The sequence below is a fragment of the Molothrus aeneus genome, chromosome 7 (genome assembly GCF_037042795.1).
Source record: "Molothrus aeneus isolate 106 chromosome 7, BPBGC_Maene_1.0, whole genome shotgun sequence".
NCBI classification, from domain to species: domain Eukaryota; kingdom Metazoa; phylum Chordata; class Aves; order Passeriformes; family Icteridae; genus Molothrus; species Molothrus aeneus.
Genome location: NC_089652.1, coordinates 20924284 through 20943770, shown reverse-complemented (window position 1 = coordinate 20943770; position 19487 = coordinate 20924284). Strand labels below are relative to the sequence as shown.

The 19487-nt window shown below is 39.2% G+C and overlaps 1 protein-coding gene across 2 annotated transcripts in view; it reads right to left on the bottom strand.

Moving 5' to 3' along the window:
- The window catches only part of GRB14 (growth factor receptor bound protein 14), a 58096-nt gene extending 39284 nt beyond the window's left edge, over positions 1-18812 (bottom strand). The window contains exons 1-2 of one of the 2 annotated variants that reach the window (XM_066553335.1): positions 18667-18812; positions 16897-17029 (exon numbers count right to left, since the gene is read on the bottom strand). In XM_066553335.1, the coding sequence (XP_066409432.1) occupies positions 16897-17029; positions 18667-18797 (264 nt within the window). In that variant the 5' untranslated portion in view covers positions 18798-18812. Of the gene's footprint in view, positions 1-3147; positions 3237-16896; positions 17030-18666 lie in introns of those variants that run through there. The other variant, XM_066553334.1, reaches the window with a different exon arrangement.
- Between the last annotated feature and the right edge of the window lie 675 nt (positions 18813-19487).

The window sequence follows — 19487 nt, the reverse complement described above, 5'->3', positions numbered from 1 at the left end:
CATGTGATTTTGGGCCAGAAAAATAGATGGAATAAAGATGCAAGAATATATTGAAATTTTCATGCCCAGTCCTAGATCTGAGCAATCTAAAATCACATCTTTCTTTTGTCATATTTCTTTCAATTAAAAGACACTATACAACCTCTATAAGAATTGCTGGAAATTATTAATCTGCAATACATATTGACTGTGTACACAATGCTTTTGAACATCATCTGACCTAGTGTGTTATGAAGTTCACAGCTGTTGTGGAAAAAAACTGCAAGTCTCTGTTTATACACCTTGCATACAACATCAAGTGCCTAAGTCTTCTCCTTACCATGTAACAAATCTAATAGAATTGTGTTTATATTGAAGAAATCTTTGGTCTTTGACTGTAAAACAATGTCTTGAATGCATTATAACCTTTCAAATCTAATTTTTTAAGTACTTTTAGAAGAGTATGGAGTTATTCATACAAAAGATAAAATCATTTACTCTGACTTGGATTAAGTTTATGTCTAGTCAGTACAAACTATAAATCTGGTTGTGATAGCACTCAATATACATAATTCCCCATGTTCATTAAGCATGTGATTTTCCCATCTGTGTTACAAGACCCCTTGAAACCTAAACAAGACTCAGTAGCTTTAGTTAAAAATATATTACTTAAGAACAAAACACATCAACTGTGATAAGTACTTCACATCAGACTTCAAAACAGAAAGTATAAAATAAGTTTGGACAAAGTATATTAGACATTTTGAATGAAAATGAGAAAACCTAAGTGCTCAAGAAGTTGGCAGAACAGATTAAGCACATTGACAATGCAAAATTTTACCTTTTGTGAGATGTGAAAATAAAGATTTGCAATTTTTGTAGTACTGTGATTAAACTAGACTTCTTACACAATTACCTATTCCATGGATTTAAGAAATAATTCTTTGTAATGACTGACTCACTAAAAGAGTATTTCATGAGCTAATACTTAAGTTTCTCTTGACTATGCAGTGTTAATGTAAAAATCCTACTTTTCCAGGTCCTTCAAGTGCAACAAAAAGTAGAAATTACACCACTTTAAGGCAAAGGTTCTAATGTCCATGAGAAACACAAACAAATTTACACATGAACATATGTCAGCCACCCCTCACCAGCATGGCTCTTTCCTGCCCACCTTCCCTTCATGCAGTATTCTAGTTCTAGAAATTAAGGCATCGCTATAGAAATAACAAAGCCCCTTCTGTAGACAGAAAAGATACTTTCAGAAGGAATTCTACATGCCTAGATACAACTATCACAAGCTTTAACAAGCCTATTAAATTTGGCACACAGTGAGACCTCAGTGAGGACACATGCCTTCAAGAATTTTTCGAAACAGTGTGCAACCCAATATCTACCTACCTAAGGCAACACCCTATGCTGCTTCCTCCTACTGCTTCCATTAATTTTATTTTGGGCTTACAAAGTGCATAGATAAAGAGTAGTAAAGCCAATAACTGTTGGCAGCTAATTTGATAACAGCATGGAAAAAAATGAGAGAGAATGTGCAGAAAATTATCTTACTGTGAATTTGTCAAAAAACTTGTATTTTGTCAGAGAATTATTAACTTTCAACATAAAAAAAAATAAATCCTCTGAAATATACACTACAGTTAAAACTGAGTTTCCCAGCCTTCTGAATGCTAGATTGAGTGAAGTTACACCTCTCCCCTCCCACACAGCACCAAGTACTGCTGTGTGCATACCACAGGAGTCTAACACAACTACACACTGAAAGAACAAAGACCTTCCTCTCCTTACATACAATTAACAAAACCCAGACAAAAATAAAATAACTATGACAACTCAAGATCTGAGCTCTAAAGGGGTGTTAGGGGGAGGAAGACAGGACTGGAAGGTAACCACAAGATTGAGAGAATGAGAGCTGAGAAGTTAAACCACAATTTTTAAAGGAGTATTTTTGAGAAGTGTAACAGAGATATTGCAAATTGTTAGATAAAACCATGTTGACACTGTGAACATCTTGCACATACCTAAATGTTAGAGTTTTCATACCAGAAAAATAGTATATTATCATGCTAGTGAGACAGTAGCATAATCTAATCTGCACCAATCAATCCCAATTATGCTCACAGGCTGCCCCTCCAACTCAAACAATGAAATAATATAGATGAATACCATTTATAACACAAATCAATAGAAGTTATGTGTTTATATACTTCTTTAGAGCCACCAGACTAATGCCATAAATATATGCTGCATTCCACATAAACTGCTCATGAGAACCATTTAATACTGTAGCAATATTTCAGCGAACTTTCATTTTTCACAATGCTGGTACATTAAAAAGCCACTGACTAACAGAAGAGTCTATTAACAATGAGTTAAGCACATTATGCAGCAATGAGGTTTTGAAAAATATCTCCACATTTACAAAATAAATCGAACTAATTAATAACTTACAACTTGTTTGAAATAACTTCTCATAAGTTAACATATCTGGCTCAGCAGAGAGTCATATTTCTGTACTTCATTTCCGTGTGTATTTTTAACTTCACAGATACCCCCAACGCATTGAGTTACACTAGGCAACCCTAGTGCACACAGATGTAATCATTTTGCACTGCTTACACTTTTTATTGAGATAACAAATAAAGGCAAGCAGCAGTGGCTATGGAAAAACACTGTCCAGTGTCACCCTGGTTCCCAAAATACATGATGGGCCATCCACTATAAAGGCATTAGCCAGAACAGGTCAGCAAAAGCACATTGTGTTTAAGGCTGATGCAAAACCTGTGGAAGCAGACTCCGGTAATCCTTTGTTAAGAACAGTATCGCAGCCTTCAAAAGAGGCATATTTTAAAGCAATCATGACATTTTAAAAGCTACATTAATCTCTAAGAAAAATAATTTCCTCCACAAAGTACAAAATTATAGTTACAGAGAAAAGAGCACCAGTAAAAAAATTCAATTGTGGACACATATATATTTATAAGCAAACATATTTCACATAATGAAATCAAAAATTTCTACATTTATCAGAAAAGAAACATTATTATTACACTAGAGAAATTTAAGAAAAGGTGAAAAAATAAATACAGCCATGTTTAAACATTGTTATCAACCCATACTAATGTCAGAATTAAAAGACTGATTTAAATGCCATACCCTTTTCTGCAGAGTTATTGGCATAACTGCAGGCAATGTTACTCTTCTGGAAGACAAATTCATGTCTGCTTTTCACAGAACTTGCCAACCTTCATCCAGGTGATAACACGAAGCAGAACAAAGTAGTTAGCAATATTTCTTGAAACCTAATTCCTCATAACTAAATATTGGGGAGTCAGCACAAAGACTCAGGCTCTAGTAAATGTCATTCCATTTATGTGAATTCAGTCCTACTCAAAGCCAATGACAGAACACACTGGGGTAGGACAAAATAGAAATCAACCAACCAAAGAGCTTGAAAACTTGTGTTCTGTCCTTGGAAATGCCCACACTATCTCTGGCAATAAAAATAAGCAGAACAACATGCATTTCTATCACTCAGAGCTTTGTCTTTACTGTCAAAACAAAACCAAATCATTAAAGACTGCATTCTAACACCTCACACTGAGTGGTTACAGTCTTGGGGCTTTTTCTCTGGCTTTTTCCAGGGAAAAAAAATATTCTTCAGTGCTTCTGATCTTTGAATTCCAGACAAGTAACTGAGCACAAGAATAGATTTAATGAATCCATGGAGTTTAATGATATGAATCTTAACTACCTTTATTCAAAGCAGCAGCAAAACATCCCTTTTACTTTAAGTAATGCAATTACTACCTTTCCAATGCAACCAAGGCCTGAAATAATGATACATAAAATGTTACATGGAGTGACATTTAAGACTGTTTTACGAACCCAAGTTTTTGATCACCCCCATTCACATAATTATTTTATGTATCAAATATCTGCATAAAAAAATCTGTTTTCATTAACATGATATGACAAAGGAAATCTGGATTTTTTTCTTTCCTCCTTTGTCAAAAAGGCAACATTTTGTATTGCTTAAATGATAAAGCAAGCTATAATTCTTTTTAAAGGTCTCATAATGCACTTAATAACAGAATTTTTTTTCTGCTTTTATGCAGCATGACTAAGCAAAATTCTTGTAGTAAACCAAATTATTAAATAGATGTTAGAACTGTGATATTGGGTATTTCTTTTATAACTCTTGACCAAGCAGTTCCTATTAGAAACATTGCTTTTTCATAGCTGAAGATTGCAGACATTTCAAAAAAATTATTAGTATTAAGCACTCATAGCTTCTTGAAGAATAACATGTCAGATATGCAGGCTGCTGTATTTCATAGGCAGTCACTGCAAGCATATTTTGATTATACACCTGATGTATAGGTCCTAAAAGTATTCAGGACTGACTTGGTAAATATTACAATAATCCATACTAAATTTCACAAGAACATATTTATAGGGGTTTATTTTTCCCCCAGCGGAAATGAGCACACTCTGTATTAATCCCAAAGTATCTAGAAAAGAATCTCATCTCCAAGACATAAGAAACTGTACAAGGACAAGTTAAAAATAAACAATTTTATTTCATGGGATTTTCTGATTTGAGAGTTTTCCAGGTGGGAAATACATAACAAGTCTCTGGCACCCTGAGATACTTCATAATCTATGAATTCAAAGCATCTCTTTTCACGCAAAATCACCCTTCTCAAATCCTAAAATCAGTAGTACCTAAATAAGTTCTGTTGATGAACAAGAGGAGCAAACACCATAAATACAAAAAATACAACTCCCTCCAAAAACTAAAACCTGCATTGCACTGGCATTTTACCCCCAGCTCTCAATTAGTAATAAAATACTGCCAAGGAATAGGAAGTAAAGATAAATATTTTCCTAAAATTTCAAAACCTGTTGTCCTTGACTGAGACACACAGGAAGGAAAAAAACTGGTAAGAAACTTATGCCAAGTCACAAAGATAATTTCTTTAGAGACAGACATTTGATCCTCGCTGTTAGCTTTAAAACAAGAGCTTCTAATAAAACCATATACCAATTAAAATACAGCAATGTTATTAAACAATTCATTGCCTTGCCTCATAATAAAGGTTCACTTTTAACTTTGATTCCTTTTACATTCAGTTTATAGCAGCAAGAGATCCATAGCAACTCATCTTTTAGGTTTAAGGTATTTATTTCATTTTATTTTTGTCCAACTCCAGTCCAAAATCTTTATGATTGTTTTGATAAAATAAAAAAGTACTTCTGAGATCAAGTTTAAAGTGTTACTTACGTAACATTTAGAATTAACATCCTTTTCTACTAGAGATAGCTATGATAAATGTCAAGTGTTTGCAATTAGGTTTTTACCTTTCAGGCACACAGTTTTTATTTCCTGTGGGAGCATGTTTTCAAAATTCTATAATATAGCTCCAAAATTTTGCTGTAAGAGCCAGGAAAAAACTTGTGGTACCAGAGCCTGATCCCACAGGCGTTTTACTCAAGGAATATTAGACATGCACATGATTGCAGCACCAGGACAAAAACTCTCTCTACTCTTTTTCCCTCGGATCTTATGAAAAAATGTTTGGGTAATAGCAGCTGTAGAACTTGCAGCATTGCATTAGTGACTTCACTGGGAAAGAAACAAAAATAGCCCAAGCCATTTTTCCTTACCCTTGGGTACTGAAGGTCCTTGGCTCTTGAAAGCATGTGCAGCTTTTTGCTCTATGAATAAAATTGACCCATTTGTCTGCAAGGTGAAGCAAAGGCTCATTTTCCTCAGTGCAATTATCTGTATTGTATCTTTTCCAATCAGATGAACAGACCAGACCCGTTCAGAAAGTAACCAAAAAATTAAGTGTTGCATTTGACTTGGTAATAAAAATCCAATATTCAAATAATGATTAGGTTTAAAAAAAATATTACAGTAATTTATGTATACTAGTGAAAGTAAACATGGATGCATCCAAGAGTACTAAAGATAACATTAATTAAAATATTTTATTTTTTTAAATTTCACAAACACACATTTAAGAAAATAAATGGAATAAAACACAACTTCTAAGTGCAAGCCTTGTAGAATCACTTCACTACGTGAAAGTCAAGAGGAGTTCTATTGATAAATGTGAGATACAGAAAGGCTTTGAAAGCCAGATATGCCTTCAGATAAACATATGACCACTTCATTTTTTTTCCTACAGATAAAAGATTTTCCTTGTCCATGGCAGGTCTGCAAGGAATTTTGCCGGTGCTGGTAGACAGGAAGGAAATAAGATCCAGCTCACTTGCTGAAATGACTATGTTTATGCAGCTTTTCACTCCTATTTTTGTCACTAAGCTACCAGATACAGTTGTGAAAACATTGTGCAGATACTTTTTAGACACTTCAAAATATAAACCACTTCTACTTCTTGCCACTTAAGAAAGCGTGACTAAATGGAGTGGGCAAGAATTGAAATGCCCTTAGTAAATTAGTAACTCCAATAAGGGCTTTAGAAGAACATATGGAATAGAGATCTCCTGCTAGAAGAGGAAGGTCAGTGATGTCCTTAAGGCACTGAATACGGAGTCACAAGAGCTGATCTATTCCTAGCTCGGCCAGATATAATGCAGGAATGTGAGCATTTATACGTAACAAGAACAAATCACACTCAGCTTTTGCTTCTGTAGATAAAAAAGAAAAATCCAGATAATATAAATCCAGTAAGGTTTATAAAAAATTTTAATGCTATTTTTGGTACTTGTCTTGAGCTAAGGCAGTAGTTTATTACACAAGACCAAGGTAAATCAGGTAAGTTATTCATGGTGCTATTTGCCCTTCCTTGTGAGAGCTCCTGTCTGCCTGGCACAGTCACTTTGTCTCTTTAGCAGAAGAGCCCTTTAATATGTGACCATAGAAACACACACAGCATGTTTTTTGCACAGGTACATTTACATACACTTGACAAATAACTACTTACTTTAAAACCACCCCACAAAAGAGAGGTTTCAAAGTGATTGAGGTGTTTTTTTTCTACTCATATAGTCTCTTACACAAAGAAAACTAATAGGTCATAGTCTTCACACAGAGCATACAGTACATGCTCCTGGAGGCTCAATAAGGACTGGTGCAGATGCAGTTGCACTAACACAGACTATTACCTGTAAAGCAACACAGACATTACAATGTACCTAGGAAATCCACTAAGTATGAGCCACAAGGAACATAATGAAGATTTTCATCCTTGCCAATCTTCCTCACAAACCGGGGGGATCTTGAAGCATTGTTACACATGCTCCTTGCAAAGCTTTTCAGATGCCTATTTTTGTGATCAATACGTTCAAGCCTGATAGAAAAGCACACTGATGAAGTTCTGTCAGCTGAGTTATTTTAGAAAACCCTCTTGCATGGGCTTATTTAAGAAAACCCTATTGCATGGGCTTCCCTCTCACTACATAGCAGTGAATTCTAGCAATTATGAGAATAAACTCTTGCGAACTTCCAGCCTGTTTCTCAACAGCTGATACCATTTCTGTGCCATTATCAAGAGCTTGCAGCTGTTCATAAACACCAAGTCTTAATGCAATCAGTAACAGGAGTTATCATAAGATAACTAATAAAAAAGGCTATTTATAGCCCAAGAATGCAGTAATTGAAAAATCCCATTCTGATCACAGGACAATCTCGTGTATATTGATTTCCTGTGGATATAATAGCAAGTGAAGAAGTTAAAAGACAGAGCTACCAGTATGCAGTATAAGCATATCAGAAACAGGCAGGAACACCTCATCAGTATCCTAATTAGAAGTACAGGCACACAACTAAGATAACCGATATATGTTTCTCTCTTGGGACTTCAGTATTAAATATCATGTACACTATTGGGCTAAAATATGAGCTGATTAGCTGCAAATGAATGTTCTGTGACTTGAAACAAGAGAAAAGTAACTTCACATTGTTACTAGAGCAGAGGTCTAATTTCTTCTCCCTCTTAATTTCTCCTCCCACAACTGCCCTTCTTGAAAGATTTTTGTTGGCCTGATTAGCTTTTTCTTTTTAAATATTCCCATTTGAGGTGACTCCCATCAGGACTATAACATGAGAGGCATGCTTAAATACTCTGGCTTGAAATTCTCCCTTTCTGTTCATTCCCAAATCAAAAGCAGTCATAAAAATGTGAATGCCTTTAGAAGTTGCAGCTTTAAATATGCTGAAGACAAACACGGAGAACATGGGCATTGGTCAGCTGTTATCTCTAACTTATCATTGCCAAGTGACATACAAGTGACATCTTCTTTGTAGGAATAAGCAACTGCTAGAAAAGTTTGGAAACTCTGAGCCCTGAAATCCCCAGCTGGAAGCTATATCAGTTACTGCCTCTGCACACACACAAAAAGAGATCACCATGAACTGTCCATAAGAGGATGCCCTTCCACTGCCTGGCCATTGGTGTTCCTGCTATACAAGCAGCAACAGACAGCTATTATCCTAAAGACTCTCATCTGAGTGATCTGCAGATGTTAAGACACAGATATAAGTTGTCCTCTACTACAGAGTGTGGTAGGAAGGGTGAGAGATCTCAGGGTTATTGACAGTTTCTATACATTTCTTATGCAAGGGAAACTGAAAGCAGAGAGTGAAGCAGAGAGTGAAGCATAATATCAGCAGGCACCTGAAAAAACTGAGGAGTTATTTTCCTGTCCTGACAGTGACATCTCTAATTGATCCAGTTTTCATTACAACTCTAGCTTGATCTGTTAATTACACTTATCACAGAGTAAATATTACCACTGCAAAGAGTTAAAAAGAGCATGAAGCAAAAATCATGGGGGAACAACCATACTGTATTAGTGGCTCTGGAATTATCATGTGAAAGAACAAGTAAGTCTTCACTTATCTACTGTAAATAGACACAACGAAATATGAGTGTACAAAGAGTATTAAATTATTTTATCAATCACAAATATTCAATACTATTCTACATGGATGATCAAGTTAATTCCACCTAGTGAAAACTGACCGGGTTTAACAGTGGTGTTTTTATGGAGGCATGGGGCTTTTTTAATATAAAAGCTAAATTATACTTATCGTGCCAACATTTATGCACAGAAGTAGGATGGGAATATGCCTCTCCTTGTTTCTATAGTTCTCAAGCTCTTATTTGAAAAGATAATAACTCTCAGAACATCAGAAATGCAGTAATTCAAGGATATGCTAAAACTGCACCAAAACCCCTAGGAAAAACTGATCTGAATTTGAGGGCCATTCTTCAGTTAATACCCCAACACTAGATTAACAAAATTTTATGCTGATAAAATCATGAAAATTCAATCATCTAACACACTTTTTAGTACAGTAAGATGTATGATAAAGTACCTTGTATTTTATCCTTCTGTTGCACACCTTTTCATTCAAAAGGGGTTGTAAACCTTTATTAAGAATCATCTAAGTTGCCAACTTTACTAAAACTGTATAATTTAAGTAATTTAATTATTAATCATTGACTACCCTAGTCTCATTCAATGCAACTATAAACTGTTTATGATATAAAAATAGCAGTAGCTGATATAACACAGGTGTTTAAAATACTGGGCAATGACACAACAAAAGTAGACCAGAAAACAACAACAGAAGTTTTATAAGACCAGAAGAGAACATTGAGGAAAAACAAAATGGAGGAAAAAACCCTACAAAATACTAAAAGCTTCATCTAATTTCATGACTATTACTAAATACTATTCTGATTAATCTAGACTGTGTGTCCCAGGAAGTCAGAGGGGAATGTGTATCTGTTCTGATCAAACACAGTTCAGACAATGGTCCATAAAAGGAACATGCCAATAGTGTTCTGCTGTCACAATACTGACCTTTGCATGCCTCCTTAACACAGCCTCACTTACTGATAATGCCATCACTGAGAAGAAACCTCAAAAAAGATCTGTCAATAAAATATTTCTTTAATCATGGATCTGTCTATGGCAGGTATGGAGTGGCTACAAAATGACCTGAACTTTCCAGCTCTCCAGTCTAACCCTAAATAAAAGTACCTGTCCCTGGGAGCAATTATAAATAAAAACTGTGTTAGTATCCATCACATCTCATTTCCTTCTGAAAATTATGAGGATTCAAGCTCCATTCACAAGAGTTTAATCTTTTAATGTCAAATTCAATAAAACTGAATTATCAAAAGTGACTCAGCAGCATAAGAGAGTTCCCTGCAGTTTCACCTGGCTTTAACTGACAAGTCTCTTGCATATTCAAAGAAGTTGATAATGTTTGTATCATCATCTGCTCTAGACACAGAGACATGACAGGGCCAAAATACCAGGTAGTCAACACAGAATTCAAGAGATAAATATTAATGGTTCACTTCTTGGAAAAATCAAGGTTTCCAAATTTACAGAGGTTTTTCTAGACAAGTTATTAGCTCTACTACAACATCACAGAGGTTTCTTGTTCAAAATAGAACTTCCCAAATGGCAGTTTCCTGTATTGAGAAAATGGGCTTAAAAAAAAAGATAAGCAGCTTCAGGTTTGACTTTTAGGCTGATGAATCCAAAACAATCAAAATCCAAAGGATTGTTAAAACCATTTCAATCTGACAAACACTGGCAATATGTCTACCAAAATCTTTGACAGTACTGATGATTTTTTTTTATTTTATAGAACTAAGAACTGTAAAACTTAAAGCCTAACACCTTCCTGATGTTACAAATTAAGCAAAAAGCTTGCAGAGGCAGTATCTTAGTAACCACAAAAGTTACTTGTTTTCTTGCCTATTAGAATGGGGGGAAAAATGCTATTTTTGTGAAGTTAGAATGTTTACAGTCTTAATGTTTACAGTCTTTGTTTGAGTTGTTTTTGGACAGTAACAAAGTGAAAGGAAACACTGACGTGAAGTTTCACAGAAAGCAACTAATTTCAATGTAAAGAAGATAAAGTAAAATACAAAAAGAAACAAACAGGTGATTATTCTGAAGTTTCCCCAGGCTGATAAATCACACCCTTGTGATAGGGCACCTCCAGTATAAGCCAGGCAATACTCCTGATTGCTAAAAAAGAAACTGTCCAACCTTGCCTCCTGATTTTTACCTTTGTAGACAAGTGACTGTCACAGTGTTAAGAACACTGCTCAAAGTACAAAGGTACCTGCATTAAAATAGCAAGTTTTAATAGGGCTCTAAATAATTCCAATCTACTGCAATAAATCTTTCCTTGGTGGACAGGTACAACCATATCAATGAAGAACAGAGCACAGGAACTGGAGCAGACCACCAAAAGAAACATCACCAAAAGGAATCCAACTGAATCCTTTTTGCAATCCTTATATTAGAGACTTCATTGAGCTCTTTAATTCAGTTCTGCACAAACTGTTTTTACTGTTAATCTATAAACTGGTTGGAAGGAGTTTTTCCTTTCCCTTCTGACTTTAAAATCCTAAGTCTTTTTTTGTGTAATTTAAGGGAAAGCCATGGGGAAAACTGATATATGTTTAGAGGCTGTAAAGAAGAAAAGATTTGAGAACTTATAAAGGAGGACATGTGCAATTGTCTCCAGCTTGGAAGGAAATCTGGTAAGAAACACACAGACTGGAATTATAGAGTAAATTCAAGTAATGCCTCTTTTGGTTGGAAAAGATGTCGCAACCCTTGGAAATTGATGGGAAATTTATGAATCACTGCATTTCAAAAAAAAAAAAAAACCTTTTTGTTTTTGCACTGTTTGAAAGTCAATAGTAAATAGATATTTCAGACAAAAAAATCTGTCATGAAAACATTTAAGTACCAAAGACTTAGCCCTGTATGTCTGCTAGTAGAATTATATGCAGTTTTGGAAAATGAGGCTCCAAAGCAGATACATTAGAAGACCCTGAATTATACCTGTAAAAAAAAATAATAAATGGTGCTCCAATTACAACAGTCAATGCTCAATAGTATTCATAAACTTAGAACAGTACAAATTTTTAAAAACTCTGCCCTTAAACATAAAGTTCCTGTTGGCTCTTCTTTGTCAGAGCTTTACATTAAAACCTTTATGAATACAAAAAGTAAAGTCAATTCCACTACAATCACATGTATTTGAGGTCTCCATACAACTGATTTCCTGGAAAGAACATTGTGGGAGTACATTTGGATTCTACATGATAAAAATATCTACTTGTTTAGAACATCAAGAAAGACAAAAGAGGCAAGGTAAAATTTCCGATTTTCTTCACCTTGAGATTTACTTGAGTTTTATTTTTGCACTTCTAATTTAATTTAAAGAAACAAGGCACTAATTACCTTGAACTACTTTTGTCATGAAAGACTTTTTGGCTTATCCTTGAGCAGGGCAAGAGCTGACACTGCAGTGAAAATATTCAGGTTTTGTTTTCAGAAAGCAAAAAACTAAGCTTCCATAAAGCTACAGTAATGTCTTCTTAGTTCATTTTACCAAAGACAACAAGAACAGAATAAGTTTCCTTACAATTCATACTTTTCCCTACTAATATTTATTTTAATCATAATTAAAGCCAGAAGTGCAATGTTTTATATTTGCAGTTCCTTGTAATTTCTTAGAGAACACAAGCTTTGAGGCACAATTAGATTTTCCATGCAAGTTCATGGATTCCACCCAGAAGCAGCAGATGCTTGATTCCTCAGAGGAAGGCAACATTTCCCACCATCCACCAAACTGACCACACTGTGTTGACATGAGGGGGAAAATGGTATTTTCTTGGCCTATTCAGATAAAAATCTACTACCTGAAACATGAACTTCAGTTTATCTGAACACATTTCATAGAATCAGAGAATGACCCGGTTTGGAAGATACCTTTACAGTCACCCAGTCCAACCATCAACCCAAGCACCACCACTGTAACCCCTAAACCATCACCCAGCACCAGATGCAGATACCTCTGAAACAGGGATGGTGACTCCATGACCCCACTGGGCAACCTACTCTGATGCCTGCCCACCCTAGCAGCATTTTTCAATTATCTAATCTGAATTTGCCCTGCCTCAGCTTAAGAACACTTCCATGTGTTCTCTCACTGCAGGCACTGTAGAAGAAGCCAGCCCCCACCTCACCCCAATCTCTTTTCAGGGAGCTGTAGAGAGCAATGAGGACCCTCCTGAGACTCCTTGGGACTAACCAAAGCCAGCTCCCTCAGCCACTCCTCACAAGACACATTCTCCAGTCCTTTCATGGGCCTTGTTGCCCTTCACTGGACACTCTCCAGTATCTCCATGTCCTTCTTCCAAGTGAGGAGCCCAGAAATGAACACAACACTCAAGGTATGGCCTCACCAGTCCCTGGCCCTGCAGGAATCACTATTCCTGATACAGGCCAGGATGCCCTTGACCTTCCTGGCCATCTGGGCACACACTGGCTCGTGGTCAGCTGCTGCCAACCAGCACCCCAAGGGCCTTTTCTGCTGGGCCAACTTTCCAGCCACTCTGTCCCCAGCCTGTAGCACTGCATGGGGCTGTTGTATCCTGAGTGCAGGACCAGCAGCTGGTCATGTTGAACCTCGTGTCCCTGGTCTGGCCCATCCATCCAGCCTGTCCAGGTCCCTCCACAGGGCCTTCCTGCCCTCCAGCAGATCAAAATCTGACCCAACTTCCATGGTCTTTGAATTTGCTAATGGTAGGCTCAATGCCCTCATTCAGACCATCAGTAAGGATGTCACACAAGACCAGGCCCAACGCTGATCCCTGGGGGACACCTCTAGTGACCGGACACCCGCTGGATGCAGCAGCACAATTCATTATCACTCTCTGGGCCTGGCCATGCAGACAGCTCCCAACCCAGGGAAGAGTGCACTTGTCCAAGCTGTGGGCTGCCAGCTTTTCTGCATTTTTTTGGTGAAAGGGTTGTCAAGCACTGGAACAGGCTGTCCAGGGAGGCAGTAGAGTCACCATCTCTGGCAGGGCTCAAGACACTAATGGATGTGGCCCTTGGTGCTATGGTTAATCCAACATGGTGGTGTTTAGTCAAAGGTTGGACCCAACAATCTTGGAAGTCTTTTCCAAACTTAATGATTCTGTGATTCAAAGATATAACACAAAACTCTTCCAAACTGCAAGGGGAGAAAAGAGATGGACAGCCATGTTGGTGAGGCAGACCAAATAATGTTCAGAGACATGGACATACCACTTCCCAAGCACAGAGGCAAATCACTATTCTGCTACATGGCTTTTACCAATTTGCTTTTATAAACTTATTTTCAGTGAGTCAACCCTACAAACATGCTGTTCAAGCAGCATGTTCAACGTTTTGAGAAGCTTACAATAAAAGATCATTAGAAGACAGTAAGAATTTCAGCTTAGAAAAACAAGAATTCAAAATAATGTTAATAATCTATTTAGAAGTAGAAAGATTTTAGATGTCACAGGTGCTATGAATAAAAGAGAAGATATTCATGACAACTTCTTTCTTCTACAGAAGCAGAAAATCTTTTTTGGAGAGAAAAACAAGACAGAAGAGGCATCTTTTCTTTTTTTTCTTTTAGAAACACCCTTTTTGATAATAGCAATCTACAAGACATAAGTAGAAATTCACTCTGCAATTTTCCTGCCCAATGCTTGAAATTAAACGCAGAGAAGAAAAAGAAACTAAATCAAAAGCAAGCAATCTAAAAGAAGAATCACTGAAAACATATGTAGATCATCAGAGGAGAAAGAATTCTGGCAGCTGTCAACGCTATGCACAAAAAAAAAATTCTTAAGACTAGCTGGTTTCTCTTAAGAGTTATGAACTATCAAAATGTAACAGTAATATTCATGAAATTTTTGTATACAGATACATATTTGCACACAGAGCTGCTACAAAGTTGACAAAATAAGGACAGGGGGTGGAAACACAACATTTCCAAGCACAGTTCCACAGCCACCTGTGGGAAGTCAAAGTCACAGCCAGTTCACTTCTCTTTGCACACCTGCTTAGCATTCCTCTCTTTTAAAACCTGAGTAATTTTTTAACCTATTAGAAGACTTCAACCGGAATTTCAAGGATAAAAGTTTAATTTGACCATTGTCATTTCGCCCTAACTTTAATAATTTTAGATGAAGAATGCAACAACAGTCATGCTGAGTCGGAAGAATGGTCTGCTTGGCCTAGTATAATTTCTCCTTATAATTTCTCCTGTTTATGGCAGTGGCCATAAACAGACACCTAGGGGACACAAATCATACTCTTGTTAAAATGCCTCCACAAAAGTAACAGGAATATTTCTCTCCATTTTTCTGGTAGCTGAAAAACAGGTCAGGCCCTCCAACAGACACCAGCATTATGTTAGCTCACTTCTGTCAGGAAACCAGTTGTTCTTGTCCCTGCTTTTACCAGAAGCACTACATTATTAAATAAAAATCCAGGAGAAATTGAAGGACTGCAAGCAGAAATCATCACAAGAAGTACATATGAACCTTTAGGAAGAAGCAAAAGTAAAGTCACTGAAGATATGAACCTCAGCTTCTGGAAGACTGGAGCTGATTTAACCAATTAAGCCGGTCAGTAATGTTAAATATGACTGGCCACAGAAGCAGTTGACCTTTGTGTGTTAAATCATGCTTCCCGATTTCAAGTCCAAAGACTACCACAATGACTGCAATTTAGGCCTGCAACTAATTTAAACTATCTTTTTAAAAATGTGACTTTGAGTCCTTTTGTTTTTAAAGATAATATTACCAATTCAATGTTTTTCCTGCCTCTGCAGAGACAGTCAATGCTTCCACCTTGCCCAAGAAGATGAAACCAGAACAGTTTTATCCCACTGTGGTCAGATGCACCACATTCAGATGGACACTGGCCAGAATGCATCAGATTAGTATTGATATTGTAGGATAAGTACTAAAAGCAATACAAGTAGTCCAGAAAAACACCATAACTTACAGAGACACACCATGGTGGACATGCGAAATACGGCAAGATCGAATCAGGGCAGTTTCCCAACGCATACAGGTTTTTCAGAAGTGAGGAGAAGGTTCCTCCTTAGGGTACTAGTCACAATTTGGCTAACAAAGTTCTCTGACAGGTACACAGAAACAGCTGTGGCAAGATAGCTTCAGAAAAGTTAATACAACTACAAGAAACTTCAACTTCCAAGCATATTTTTCATGCAAATCTAAAAACGGAATAACCGTTAAGGTTAAGTTCTTACACCTCCAATATCACCCTTAAAACTGTTAAAACAGGAATCATGCAGACCACCAAAACACCGAGTGTGAAGGAGGGAGTACTCTTAATCCCACAGATGTTCCTTGTCAGAACTCTTTCCAGTCTCAAGAAGAGCAGAGAGAATGAGACAGGTAAGCTTCCAAAGAGTGAAACTGATCTTCAACACCAGTAATCTCCAATAACTGGAAACTCTGTTTGAACAGTACTGCCAGGTCTTTCTGCCCACTCAGATCTTCCCCTGGTTTACAGTTTAAGGTCGTTATGGAAATATAGTAACATCAGCCACACACAGATAAACACACATGCATATAACATATAGCCAGGTACACAGCATCTGCTCCTTCCCCATCCATTTAGGTTTTTCCCATTATCCTGACAAAATCAGAACTTTAGAAAAGCTGTTCAGTGACTGTTAAAACCCTCTGTTCTGTAACACTGATGACAGTAATTGGAGGTGGGGAGGAAGGGAAAAAAGAAATTAACTTCTCATTTAAGGACATAAAATACTGCCTGCCTGCCCCTGGTTCCACTTAAATTGAAAAATCTGCAGAGCCACACATACACTCTATGAAAGAACAGTCATGTCTTAAGTCACAGATTCCAAAACCTCGTTTTCTACAATCATTGATGACCTACAGAAAAAATTTCACCAAATTACAGAAATATGAACACCTCTATTTCAATAAAATAATTTAATAGGTAACTGAGCTTTTCCTCAAGATTTCATTTAACCAATTTAGGAACTGTCAAACAATAATTTATAAATCTTACCTGCTTTTTTCTTGAAGTTGCCTTGGGCAACAGATTGGCTGACAAAACTGATGCAAACGGCGAGCAACACAGCTCAGGAAAAGGATTTGGAATCGATGGGCTCTCCAAAACACTGTCACCTTTCTTTTTTCTCCTATTTCAACAGAATACATAATATCAAGCAATAATTGTAACAGCTGCTGTTAAAATTGCAATATCCAACCACAATATATTAACTACTGAGGCACTAATACACGATGCTTCCTGGTTGCAGCAATTAGCTTTCTTTTTTGGAGTTATTTTATTTAATCAGTAGGCTGAATATATTAACATACAGTGCCTAACACTACTTGAAAGCAATCCAAGTATTCAGCTCTGAATATAAAGTTGTTTGAACATGCGTAAGTCTTTGCAGAGTAAGAGCAGAGATATATTTATATTGGCTTCTAAGGGCATTAGTAAATATTTTGTTGTCCCTGTGTTTATGCCATTCCCTATGTACACATATTACAACAGTAGATGCATGTAACTTCTCAGCAAAACTTTCCAAGTATACCACAACAGTATTTTAAACAAATGGAAACTTTTTTTTTTTAACTAGAATCGAATCAAAGTGACTGGCAAGAGAAAATAGTGCAAAGCAATCCATTCAATTCTGTTTTCAGTTAGTTTTGTATTGGCATCTCTGCAGCTCCATCATAAAATGAATGTCTCAGTTGTTGCTGTCTGCTGAAACAGACAGGTTTGTGTCAGAAGTATCACCAGCCAGCATTTGCAGGAGTAGGGAAGGTAATCACCACTGTACTTGCCTAAGAGCTCAGTTATGCACGGGTTTAAAGTATCACATTAATAATGTGGTTGTTTAGACTGCTGTGTATATTACAGTGCATGGTTTTCTCACATAAAATATTGAAGAGCACTTTGTCTACTTGATTTCATCTGAAAACCTGCACTCAAAGCACTTGCCAACATTTGCATCTGCCAACATATTACAAGAGTTTTCTACATGTGTGAGTTAATGCCCCCAAGCTTCATATTTTACTTTATTACCTTCTTTATTATCATTCCAGATTTCATATTTTAATTAGCACAAAGTGGGGAAAACCATCAGAATAAGGTTGCAATACAGAATGAAGATACTTCACTTAGGGAAAATCCTCATCAAACTGGTGAGGATTCATTTGAAGTGATATTTTGCTTTAGGAGGAGAAAAAAAATCCTGTATTGCAGTATTTTAAGATTTTGTAAACTTCAGTCTACCGAAACTCATCAGATGCTTCATGAAAAACACAGCTCATATCTTCCTTTACTAAGAATAGAGACCAATGCCTTTAAGAAGAGCCTGAGAGGTAGCAAACGGGGTGCACACCGCTGACAGCGGCACTGCTCCCGGTGAAGCGGTTTTATCTCACCAACACTCTGAGAAAGACACTGCAGGGATAAAGTAGCTGCTGGCTCAGCCTGACAAGGCAGGCTCGGCACTGCCGGCTCCTTTCACCTCAGGCTGACAAACCTCAAAAATAAAAAGGGAGGTGGGGGGTGGGACACGCACGCATCCGCAGCGGCGGAAAGTGTCTGCAGGGCCGGGAAACAACTTTTGAGCTCCGGGGAAGCGCGGGCCGGTCCAGAGCCAGGCCGCCCCCATCCTGCGCTTCGCCCCCTCCCCAGGCCGCCGCACCCCGGCCCCGCCAGCCCCGCGTCCCGCCCGCAGGGCGCCGCCCGCCCCCCGACGGCAGCGGCGGCCCTCGAGGGAGCGGCAGGGCGGCGGCGCCCGCCGGGCTCCGGCCTTACCTGTCGGGGGGCGAGGGCGGCGGGTCCCGCCCGGGGGGCCGGGGGAGCGGGCGGGGGGAGCCGCGGGGGCCGCCGCCAGCGGGCTCCGCCGCCCGCCCTGCGCCGGGCGCACCGGGCAGCGGGGCGGCCATCGGCGGCGGCGACGTCCTGGCGGGGCGGCACGGCGGCGAGCGGCCCCGGCGCTGCCGGGCGGAGGCTGCTCTCGCTCCCGCTGCGGAGGAGGGGGAGGCGACGGGGAGCGGGGGGAAGCGCCGCCCGGGCGGCACCGAGCGCCTTCCCCGGCACACGTGCGAGGGCGGCGGCGGCGGCGGGGGCGGGCGGCCGCCGGCTCCGCGCTGCGACGGGGAGGCAAGCGCGGGGCGGGCGGGGGCCGAGCGGCGCCCTTCGGCTGCTCCGCCAGGCCGGGCGGCGGAGCGGGGCGGGCCCGGCAGGTGCCCGGGCCCGGGACCCGAGGCCGCGGCGTGACCCGGCGGGGCCGGGGGCGGTGGGGCCCCGCCGAGCGGGCCCGGCCCCGGGCGCCGCTCACCCTGAGCCTCTGTGCCTTCGGCCGAGGGGGGCACCGCGGGCAGCGCGGTCCCGGCATGGCCCGGGACCTCCTGCCCCGCGCCGGGCAGCGGGCTCCAGCCGCGCACCGCCGGACCGGCCTGACACGCGACTCAGCGCCTGGCAAATCATTAACTGAACTGACACATCCCTCTGGGCATCGGGAATTTATGGACATGCCTTGGAGAAATAGGAAATGACCGAGGCCGGGCAACAGACCCGTCACCTTGTGCCAGAAAAGCGGCTCGTGAGGAGGCTGGGCTCCGGGCTGGGCCCAG